Source organism: Ochotona princeps, chromosome 10 (genome assembly GCF_030435755.1).
Source record: "Ochotona princeps isolate mOchPri1 chromosome 10, mOchPri1.hap1, whole genome shotgun sequence".
Lineage (NCBI taxonomy): Eukaryota > Metazoa > Chordata > Mammalia > Lagomorpha > Ochotonidae > Ochotona > Ochotona princeps.
In genome coordinates, this window is record NC_080841.1 from 617,391 (window position 1) to 628,225 (window position 10,835).

A 10,835-nucleotide genomic window follows, 5' to 3' on the forward strand; every position below is an offset into this window, starting at 1 on the left:
CATATCAGAGGTACCTCCTTCAGGGTCTACTGTCTCACAGGCCCCTTCCCCACAGAGACGCATTTGGGGGGTCAGACATGTGGTCCACTTGTGCTGCTGTGAGACAAGCCTCTGAACAGACCAGGATTGACGCAGCTGTCACAACGCAGTCCTGAACGGCTGCTGGAGGCTTTCTGATGGAGAGAGACCAGAAGAGAGGCGGGTTTCGTGTGTGTGTACACGTGCGCAGGCCACCCCGAGATGCGGCCTCTGCACCTTGCGCCTCCACAAGCGGGCACTGTAAGGCCACCCGCCTGTGCCCCTGTGGGAATGGGAACCAGCTAATGGTGTTGCTGCTGGGCTTGCTTGGCAGTTGTGAGGATCCGGGTTATGACTATGGTGGTGCTTGTCTGCTGCCGTGTCGTGAACCTTGCTGCGACTTGTTGTTGGCAGAGTACTTTCTGGAAGACTGCATTCAGATGACCCAGTTTGTTCCTCCACCAAAGGACAAAAAGAAGAAGGATAAAGACGACGATGGCGGTGAGGACGATGATGTGAGTTGCTCTCATGGGCATAATGCTGAAGAGAAAAGAATGGCTTTTTCTATTTTTAACTTTTTGGTGAAGAAAGTATTGGGAATTGGTTGATGTCTGGCTCAGTGACCAGCTCTTTGCTATCAGACTTACATCATTGATAACACAAAGATAAAAAAAAAAGATGCAAAGAGGAAGTGAGATAAAGGCAATGGATTATTCTAGGAGCCCTATTTTCTGAGATGGACTGTTGGACCAAAGCTTGTGGAAAACTTGTTGAAAGGGAGAATTTTGCATCACACTCCTGGGTGTCTTGTGCTGCTGCTAAGATATGGGGATGGCTTCGTGTCATAGCGGTTAAGCCACTACCTGCAGCACCTGTGTCCCCTGTGGGCCCTGGTTTATGTCCTAGCTGCTTGCTAGTGGTTGGGAAAAAAAGTGAAAGATGGCCCTTTGGGCCTCAGACCCGTGTGGGAGACCCAGATGGAGCTTCTGGCTGCCGCCTGGCTTGCTTTCTCTATGATTATGCCTTTTTAAATGAATAAAATAAAATTGTTTTACAGATTGATTTACTTTTTAAAAGGCAGAGTTATTGTAGATAAGGGATAGAGATCTTACTGTCCTCTGGCCGCAGTAACCAGAGCTGGGCTGGTTTAGTGCCTGGGGGGCAGAACCAGGAGTTTCTTCCAAATCACCCACGTGAGCGAGGCCCAAGTACGTGGGTCATCCTCCACTTCTGTCCCAGGCCAGCAGCAGGGAGCTGGTTGGAAGTGGAGCAGCTAGAGCTCAGAGCACCCAGTGGGAAGCTGGTGCCACATGTGTCTGCTTTACCCACAGTGCCACAGCACCAGCCCCTGAAAAGAGAAACAGTAAATCTGGAATTAGCAGATGTCGCTGTTGACCATCCAGGAATGCGTCACTTTTTCTGCAGGCAAATTGCAACCTGATCTGTGGGGACGAGTACGGCCCAGAGACGAGGCTGAGCATGGCCCAGCTGAACGAGAAGGAGACCCCGTTCGAGCTCATTGAGGCCCTGCTGAAGTACATTGAGACCCTGAATGTGCCTGGCGCTGTGCTCGTGTTCCTGCCTGGCTGGAACCTCATCTATACCATGCAGAAGCATTTGGAAATGAACCCGCATTTTGGTACGAGTCTGAGTTCTCTTGTGTGTGTGTGAAGGGAGTCTTCGATGGTGACCTGGCCCAGACTTGAAAACAAAACTTGGTGTTGTGTGGATTGCATGTGTGGAAAATGGCAGGTGTCAAGCATCTGTGGTCTGAGTCCACACCCTCTGGGTGCCGTTACAGGGAGCCATAGGTACCAGATCCTGCCTCTGCACTCGCAGATCCCCCGAGAGGAGCAGCGCAAGGTGTTCGACCCAGTACCGAATGGAGTGACCAAGGTAAGCTTAGGCAGGGCTGTGACTGCAGACCCCGCTGGGGCAGGCCTGCAGAGCGCCGCCAGTACTGCCTGCGAGCCGGCGAAGGGCATCTTCCCTGCCTATACAGAGCTGTCGGTGTCCGGCTAAGAGATGGTTCCTGCTGGGATGTGCTTGGCATACGCTCTGAAGTATGTTTTCTCCTGTTCATCACAGGTTATTTTATCCACAAACATTGCTGAGACGAGCATTACCATTAATGATGTGGTTTACGTCATTGACTCCTGCAAGTAAGCTCCCGGGGCCCAGCACCCCCTCCCAAGCACCTCTGTCACTGTGCTCCTGCTTGGTGGGCACGCTGTCACTGTCAGTCACAGGGGACGGGGACAGAGCTGGCTGCTGGTCTGGCTGCCCCCACGTTTGCTTTCTGGTGTGTAGGCAGCCAGCAGTGAGCCTGTGGCAAGGACGCTGCCTGTAATTATTACAAAGAACTTCCTACTTGCCGTGAGGTGAGCCACTGAGGAGACTTAGTTCTGCTGTCACATTTGTGCCCTGTATCTCCAGCCTGTGAGGGAACCTGAGGCGGGGAGGTTCCAAAGGACTGTGTGTGATTGTGCCACCTTGTCCCGTCATGACACATCCTGTATAGCCAGCAGTCACGTGGGCCTCTGATGGGGCTGGCCCGAGTGAGTGGTAGCACTCCCGTGGCCGTGTCAGCCCGCTGAATGCTGTGTGTTGATTAGGTTAGTTGAGGCCGCAGAAGGCTGTGAGACTGGGCTCAAGCCGTTCAGTTAGCTGGTGAGGAGTGTGCATGACACTGCCTTGTGCTGTGCTGCCAGCATGGGAGACAGAGGAGCTGTGTGGGCCGTGTCCCTTCTTTAGCATCTGTGTGATTGCCCCAGGCAGAGCCAGTGCACTGAGCAATGACCGCCTCTTCCTCTTCAGGCAGAAAGTGAAGCTGTTCACCGCTCACAACAACATGACCAACTATGCCACAGTGTGGGCATCCAAAACTAACCTGGAGCAGCGCAAAGGGCGCGCCGGGCGTGTGCGGCCTGGCTTCTGCTTCCACCTCTGCAGCCGTGCACGCTTTGAGAGGTGAGACCTGCCTGTGCCGTGCCCCCTCGTGCGACTTCAGCGCAGCCCGGGGTCCTCTCCCGCCTGCCAGGCACAGGAATGCCTCCTGCTAGTGTCGTGGGGGAAGCTCAGCCTGGGTAGCAAGACTGCCGGGAAAGGAAATGTGAGACTTGTGGGTGTGTAACTGAGTTTATTTTGACCCAACAGTGGTTAACTCTTTGAAAAGTAAATGTTAAATATAGCTTTTTAAGAACTTTGCAGTGATAGATTTTCTTTTCAGTGTCATCACATCTCCTGTTTGCTCATCCTCTGTGTCCCTGAGAAGTAGAGGGGATTATTTGAATGGGGAGATGAAACCTGTGGTTCTCACTTTGCCAAGACCACTGCAGAACCGGGGCTGAAGGCCACGTGTCGGTGTTGGTCTTTCTCCGTTGGTGGCTGTGGGAGAGCAGTAGAGGTGGAGGCCGTCCTGTGCTTGTCTGGAGAGCCATGTGCAGGGAAAGGTGGAGCCTGGGATTTGTGGGTGCTGCACAGTGAGGCACAGCACACTTACGGGACCAGTGCCTGCAGTACATAGCAGGCTCCCTGGTCCTGGCCCGTCAACTTGGGAGCGTGGCTGTGACACTCAGACGGCACCATCAGAGGATCTGTTGAACTGAAGAAGCAAAGTGTAAATACATCACACAGAAAAATCTACTGGTTAGTAGCAGTGTGATATTTTCACTCATTTATGAGAAGACAAGAGGGATTCCTGAGCTGCCGGGCTCCTGTGAGGTGGAGACCACTTGGTCACCAGCCCTAGCCCTAGAACAGTGCCTGCACATGCGGGCACCAGGCAGTGCCAGGCTGTCGAACTTGGAAAGGGTTGATGCTTTGGAAGACCCTACCCAGGAGCACTTGGAGTTACCTGGACAGAAAGTCTTGCTGGCTACCACTTTTAAGCCACATTTGTCCACGGGTAAAAGACCTGAAGGAGCCTTGGGGAGCAGCCCTGCTTCTCCTCTGCTGCTCTTACGGCTGAGTCTTGGCCAGAGGACGTCATGCGTGTTTAATTAGAAAAGGGTGGGGTTGGGGCCGATCCAGTGTCATAGCTACGTAAGCAGAAAAGGGATGTCTTGCCTGCTTGTCTCCCCCAGGCTTGAAACCCACATGACACCAGAGATGTTCCGGACACCGCTACATGAGATTGCTCTGAGCATAAAACTGCTGCGCCTTGGGGGCATCGGCCAGTTCCTGGCCAAGGCCATCGAGCCACCTCCGCTGGATGCCGTGATTGAAGCAGAGCACACGCTGAGAGGTGGGTTCCCTTGGAAACTGCCCGGGACACACAGGGCTCTGTTGCCAACCTGGCCATGAGGACAAGGACAGCTTCTGGCTGGAGGTGATAGGGGGCAGGAGAAGGCAGGATTTCATCTCACAGCAGTGCTTCTGGTCAGAGCCTGCGGTACCGCAGTGGTAGTTTACCTTCATCACCTAGAATGCGCGTTTGTGTTTGCTTAGTGGACAGGCAGGATCAGATGGAGGGGCAGTACAAGTTCACCTGCTGTGTGAGCTTCAGGTTTGCTTTTCCAGATTTCATTGTTTTTCTTGCAATTAGGTGTCAGACTTGTTAAGGCCTGTCAGTGCTTAGGGTTCTGTTACAGCTCTGACAGACGCTGTGACCTGTACATTGCTGCTCCCAGTCAGTCCTGGTCATGGTACTGACTAGTAGTGTGTACTAATAGCTGTTTCAGGCACCTCCTTTCCCATGTGTCTTTGAGGGCAGGGACGAGCACTTTGGGAGTACGTATCTGCTGGCGGCCCTGTTGCAGCAGTCGGGAGAAGCCTGCTGCCTGCCTCCGGTCAGTGTGCCTGTTACCCACTCTCTCCACAGAGCTGGACGCGCTGGACGCCAATGATGAGTTGACTCCTCTGGGCCGGATCCTCGCCAAACTCCCCATTGAGCCTCGCCTCGGCAAAATGATGATCATGGGGTGTATTTTCTAGTAAGTGCTGTATGTTACTGCTGATGGTGTTCAGTGGAAGCACATGAGTCTCCTGCCATAGAGGAGACGGCGCACCGTGTAGTGAGTCTCACTCAGCATCTTCTCCTGAGGGTGGAACTGTCCTTGGTGGTTATGGTGTCCCTAGGAAGAAAACATAGCATAAGAGTTAGAAGATTTATTTACAAGTCCGTTACAGAGAGGAGGGACACAGAGAGCCCCGCATGGTTGCAGCACCCGATGCCTGCCAGCGCCAGGTGCCCAGGACTCCACCCAGCACCCCCGTGGGACGTTAACATTGCAGGCAGTGACTAGAACTGCTGTGCCACAGTGCCAGCCCCAACGATGTTTTACTTTGTCCTAACTCTTAGATGATTAGGAAGTGGGATGAATTGCAGAGTCCCGGGGCACGGGGTGCCATTAGACCGGTGGTGGTGGTTTCCTTTACTGCTTGGGCGGGGCGCCTCTGGTTTCCTCTGCTCAGCCGGGTCCATGCTAAGCGAGACCAGTAAGCGGCCAGCCCTGCCTGTGGTGTCAGCAGTGCGACTGTGCTCCATTCCAGTGTGGGGGATGCTGTGTGCACCATCTCTGCGGCCACCTGCTTCCCAGAGCCGTTCATCAACGAGGGAAAGCGCCTGGGCTATGTGCATCGGAACTTTGCTGGAAACAGGTTTTCCGACCACGTGGCCCTGTTGTCGGTATTCCAGGCCTGGGACGATGCAAGGTGCGGGTTAAGAGGGTTCTTGGAAGCTCTGGGTGCGCTCTGCCTGGTTTCTCACGGTGTGCGGAGCTCTGGCCTGTGACATCCCCCGTTTCTCCTAGAATGAGTGGGGAGGAGGCAGAGATTCGCTTCTGTGATCACAAAAGGCTCAACATGGCTACCCTGAGGATGACTTGGGAGGCTAAAGTTCAGCTGAAAGAGATCCTGATCAATTCTGGGTTTCCAGAAGGTAATTCTCTCAGCATCTCCAGACATAGATGTGCTGTGTGTTCACAGCACCAAGTGTCACATCCAGCTGTAAACGTGGGGGTACATTGAAGGTTTACATGAAGTCCTGTCAAAGGGGAGTTAGACAGTGTTTGAGAAGTGATGTATCCGTTTCCTGAGGCTCCTGGCAGCACTTCGTGCCACACACAGTGACTGATTGCATGGTTGTAGATGTCGTGCGTCTCCTGTTGGAAAGTGGAGCAGTGGGCAGTCGTGTGTGCGGATAGGAGCGTCTGTTGTATAACCATAGAACCAGGCTGACCGAGAACAGACTCCTCAACCCTTAATGGCCGTGTTTCCAGTTGCTGGCGAGGTCCTCCTAAAGCCTGTCCCGTAGGAAGCACGTTGTGCTCCCTGGGTGGCCTCCTGGCCTGTCACTCCATTTTTTTATTTGGACCGTGATCCCAAGTTTCCATCTGTGGTTGTTGAACCAATGAGAAAAACGGGCAGTTTAGTTTTCTTCTTGTGGAGATGGAACAGAATTTCTCCTGAACTGATCTGGTGTAAGGGTTTTGAGGGGAAAGAGGTTTCTAGACAAACGACGGGAGGAATGGAGCTAGGGGCCGTGGGCTGGCTAGTGTTTGACCCGCATGTGATGTGGTGCTTGGCTATTGTCCGACTCCTGTTTTGTTAACCTCGTTCTTAACAGACTGTTTGTTGACACAAGTGTTCACTAACACTGGGCCGGATAACAACCTGGACGTGGTTATCTCTCTCCTGGCCTTTGGCGTGTACCCCAACGTGTGCTACCACAAGGAGAAGAGGAAGATCCTCACCACCGAGGGCCGCAACGCGCTGATCCACAAGTCCTCTGTGAACTGCCCTTTCAGCAGCCAGGACATGAAGTACCCGTCCCCCTTCTTTGTATTTGGTGAGAAGGTGAGAGCGTGAGTTTTGGTGGCTTAGTCTAGTTCATTGTTATTTGGCAGTTTGAATGCCACCCACTTACTCTTTTTTTTTTTTTAATTTATTTATTATTTTTAATTCATTAATTACATTGTATTATGTGACACAGTTTCACAGGTACTTAGATTCTCCCCACCCCTTACCCACTTATTCTTTTTCCTCATGTCCGCTTGCAGATTCGCACCCGAGCCATCTCTGCCAAGGGCATGACCCTCGTCACCCCCCTGCAGCTGCTTCTCTTTGCCTCCAAGAAGGTCCAGTCTGACGGCCAGATTGTGCTTGTGGACGACTGGTATGGACCATCGGAGGGGGTTCTGGGCTCAGTCTTCGAGTCCATATACCGCGTGGAGTGATAGGGTATTTGTAGCATGGTGTCCCCGCAGAGCAGTGCATCCTGATAGCATATCTTGTGATGCACTGACTGTACCACTAACAGCAAATGCATTAGGGACGTCCCCCACATTGAGGGAATGGCACCACCACGGACATAGACCCCCACAGGTGCTTGGCTTCCCTGTGGTGTATGTGTCGACTGGCCACAGAGCTGCCTGCGGGAACTCGGGGAATAACCCCAGTAGGCTAGCCACATGCCTGGAAGCCTGCAGCGTCCCACTATTCCAAGTCTGGCTGCATTCTTCCGGGAGGCTGGATGGTCTGTACTGGGAGCAGTATTTGGGCTGAAAGCCCTCCTGGTGTAGGAGGGCTTTACAGGGTTGTCAGGGTGTCTCTCTGAGCCTGGGTTGCCCGGTAGCCTCGGGTAGACTTGCCCTGTTGACTCTCTTCTGATTTTTGTCACTTCACTCCGTCTTAGGATCAGGCTGCAGATGAGCCACGAAGCTGCTGCCTGCATCACTGCCCTGCGGGCTGCCATGGAAGCCCTGGTGGTGGAGGTGACCAAGCAGCCCAGCATCATCGGGCAGCTGGACCCGGCCAACGAGCACATGCTGAACACCATCCGCCAGATCTCCCGGCCCTCGGCTGCGGGCATCAGCCTCATGGTGGGCAGCACACGGTGAGGACCCCACTGCCTTCTCCTGGCCCCAGGCCGCACATGGGCATCTCTTGGAGGCCCAGTTAGTTGAACTTCTAGAGAAGCGTCAAGGGTGAACTTGAATTCTGGACTTGAGTTCTGGTCGACACACTCAGAACCAAAGGATGCTAGTTCACTTTCATGGTGTGGTCCTCCTCCCCTGCTCACATAGTTAGGGACAAGTACGGAGGCCATCCAGGGGGCCGCGCGGTCGAAGGTGATGGCGCAGGTGTCGTTCCCCACCTTCAGCACTGCCGACTGCGTGTGGGCATCTTCTCTAAGGCTTCATCGGCCTCGGGCGTTTTCCATTTGGGATTACTCACTGCTTACAAAGGGCACGCAAGCAGCACGGGCCACTCCCGCGTCTCCCTGAGGGTTGCTTGTCTGGCCTGTGCACCGTCACTGGTGGTAAAGGTGCCCCTGAGATCCCGTGTCAGTGTAGTGACCACCTCAAAAATTCCAAACAGTGACAGACAATAGTTAATTTTAAAATTTTGCCAGTTATCCCAATGACTCTTTAGGAGTCACTGCCTTTTTTGTACATGCACGACACTGGAGCACGAAGGAGAAAGTTCCCATCCTGCCTTATTCCTCCCCATTCGGTGGGGGCTCTGTCCTCATCTGCCACATGAGCAGGGAGCTGGGCTGAAAACTGCCACCCCGTGAGGCTGCCCGCACCAGCCACCCATCTGACCTGTCCTGTCCTTGCCCTCTGCGTGTCGGGGAGAAATCTAGGCCCAGGTGATGTCATTCACAGGCCTCGGAGCGAGCGGCTGAGAGATTCCAGCCAGACAAGGGGCTGGGTCGGGGAGCGGTTTTTGAGAAGGGAAGTGTCATAGACAGGCACAAGGAAGAGCAGTGAGGATAGGAGCATGGTGGGTAGCCTCGTGACGGAGCGAATCAGAACTGCATCAGCAGCCTGATCTACGATGTGAGGACAGTGGGCAGGGAGGGTTAAGGGGACAGAAGTGACGGAATTTGTACAGCCGGGGAGGGGACCAAAACAGGCTGTCTGCACAGCGGGCTTGTCAGCGGAAACCCCAGCCCTACGCGTGTGTTTTGTTTTGGCTTCTTCTTTTGTTTTTTGTGGTTTTTCCACTGGAAAGGCAGATTTACAGAGAAAGGAGATAGAGAAAGACCTTCCATCCACTGGTTTACTCCCCAAGTGGCCGCAATGGCCAGAGCTGAGCTGATCCGAAGCCAGGAGCCTCATGCGGGTGCAGGGTCCCAAGGCTTTGGGCCGTCCTCGACTGCTTTCCCAGGCCACAGGCAGGGAGCTGGATGGGAAGTGGAGCAGCCGGGACAAACTGGCGCCCATGTGCGATCTGGGCATGTACAAGGCGAGGTTGTAGCCACTGAGCCATCACACGCCCCTGGCCCTGCACCTATGGGTGGGTAGCACCTTTGATTTCTGTAGTTTCTCATTGCTACTAGGAAATCTCCCAAGGCATCTTTTTCAGAAACTGTTTCTGAGTTAATAAGGAAAATGGCAACAAAGACAAAATAACTTATTCCCAACTCCCAAGAATGTGAGTTCCTAACACTTGCTTTCTCGGAAGGAAGTGGGGTGAGAGGACCGGTTGCCAGAGCTCTAGGCCTTGGAGCATACAGTGGAGACCCCGGGGAGCACAGTGTCACAGACTCGCTTCTCTCAGCTTGTTGGCTTTCCGTAGACGAGGCATGGCAGGGGCACCTTGCTAAAGTGGCTTTGTCCTTTTCCTAGGTATGGAGATGGCCCCCGGCCCCCCAAGATGGCACGCTACGACAATGGGGGTGGATACAGAAGGGGGGGCTCCGGCTACGGCGGTGGAGGCTACGGCGGTGGAGGCTACGGCAGCGGCTACGGTGGGGGCGGCTACGGTGGAGGCGGCGGCTACAGAGGAGGGGCCCGGGGCGGCTTCAGAGGTGGCTCAGGCGGGGACTACAGGGGGCCTGGGCGAGGAGGCTACCGAGGGGGCGGGGGTTTCCAGCGGGGCGGTGGCAGGGGCGCCTACGGCGGGGGCTACTTTGGGCAGGGCAGGGGTGGCGGGGGCTATTAGGGTTGGTCGTGCCAGTGCTTGTGCTTAGGGAGTTAGACCAGTGCATGTCCCATGTTTTCCCAAGAGGTTCTGCCCGTGTGCTGTGGCCTCACCCAGTCTGTAGTTCATTGGAGTTCCAGGAAACCCAGCGTCTGGATCCATCAGTGGTCCTGTTTATATTGTGTAAGATATAGGCCGTTATAAAGGTACCACCGTTTCTATTTTTTTCTTTAGGTTTTTGCGCTTAAAGTTAACTTGTTTTTTTGTTTTTGCTTTTGTTTACTGTTATTAAAAGTGAAGTATTACACAGAATCTGGGGTGTGTAGTTGATTGCTGACCTTGTCTATTAGAATCGTTTGCTTCACCCTCAGTTCATTGTTTTCAGTGTAAGAAGTGTGCCCTCAGTGCAGGAAGTGTGCCAAGTGATCCTTTCCCTGGAGCTCCCTCTCGAGCTGCTGCTCTCATCCTGCACAGCACCAAGAGCCACTGAGGTGTAGTGGGCTGTCCTGGCAGTCCCCAGGAGCCCAGCCCGGCCAGTGTGGAGCCCCTCCTCCCTTCTGGCATGTGACCCTGCACTGCCCTCCTTGGGGAACCAGGCCTGCTGTCCTGTACCTGAGGGGATAAAACCTTTGCATGCAATTCGTTGCATTGGGCATTCTCTACAGTTTAATTCATTACAACTTTATTTTTTAAGTTTTGTGTACTTGTTTGGGAAGAGGACAGACAGGGCCCTTCTGTTGCTGGCTCACTCCCCGGATGGCCAGGCCTGGCTGTTCGTCCTGGTCTCCCGTGGGCAGCTCAGGCACCAGGGCCATCCTCCACTGTTCCGCCGGGTGTTGGAGGGAACGGGTCAGAGGTGACACTGACACTCTGATAGGCTGGTTTTACCAGCTGCGTAGTGGGTATTTTCAACATTAGCTTACAATCACATGTTTAGAAATGGC

General features: G+C 53.9%; 1 protein-coding gene across 2 annotated transcripts in view; it reads left to right on the plus strand.

Annotated features, from left to right (window-relative positions):
- The window catches only part of DHX9 (DExH-box helicase 9), a 40,710-nt gene extending 30,556 nt beyond the window's left edge, over positions 1-10,154 (plus strand). The window contains exons 15-27 of one of the 2 annotated variants that reach the window (XM_004578833.3): positions 433-533; positions 1,444-1,657; positions 1,820-1,914; positions 2,107-2,180; positions 2,836-2,988; positions 4,104-4,264; positions 4,841-4,952; positions 5,512-5,673; positions 5,772-5,899; positions 6,587-6,816; positions 7,020-7,135; positions 7,655-7,855; positions 9,597-10,154. In XM_004578833.3, coding sequence (XP_004578890.2) covers positions 433-533; positions 1,444-1,657; positions 1,820-1,914; positions 2,107-2,180; positions 2,836-2,988; positions 4,104-4,264; positions 4,841-4,952; positions 5,512-5,673; positions 5,772-5,899; positions 6,587-6,816; positions 7,020-7,135; positions 7,655-7,855; positions 9,597-9,912 — 2,063 coding nt within the window. In that variant the 3' untranslated portion in view covers positions 9,913-10,154. The remainder of the gene's footprint in view (positions 1-432; positions 534-1,443; positions 1,658-1,819; positions 1,915-2,106; positions 2,181-2,835; positions 2,989-4,103; positions 4,265-4,840; positions 4,953-5,511; positions 5,674-5,771; positions 5,900-6,586; positions 6,817-7,019; positions 7,136-7,654; positions 7,856-9,596) is intronic. The other variant, XM_058668928.1, reaches the window with a different exon arrangement.
- Positions 10,155-10,835: the final 681 nt, after the last annotated feature.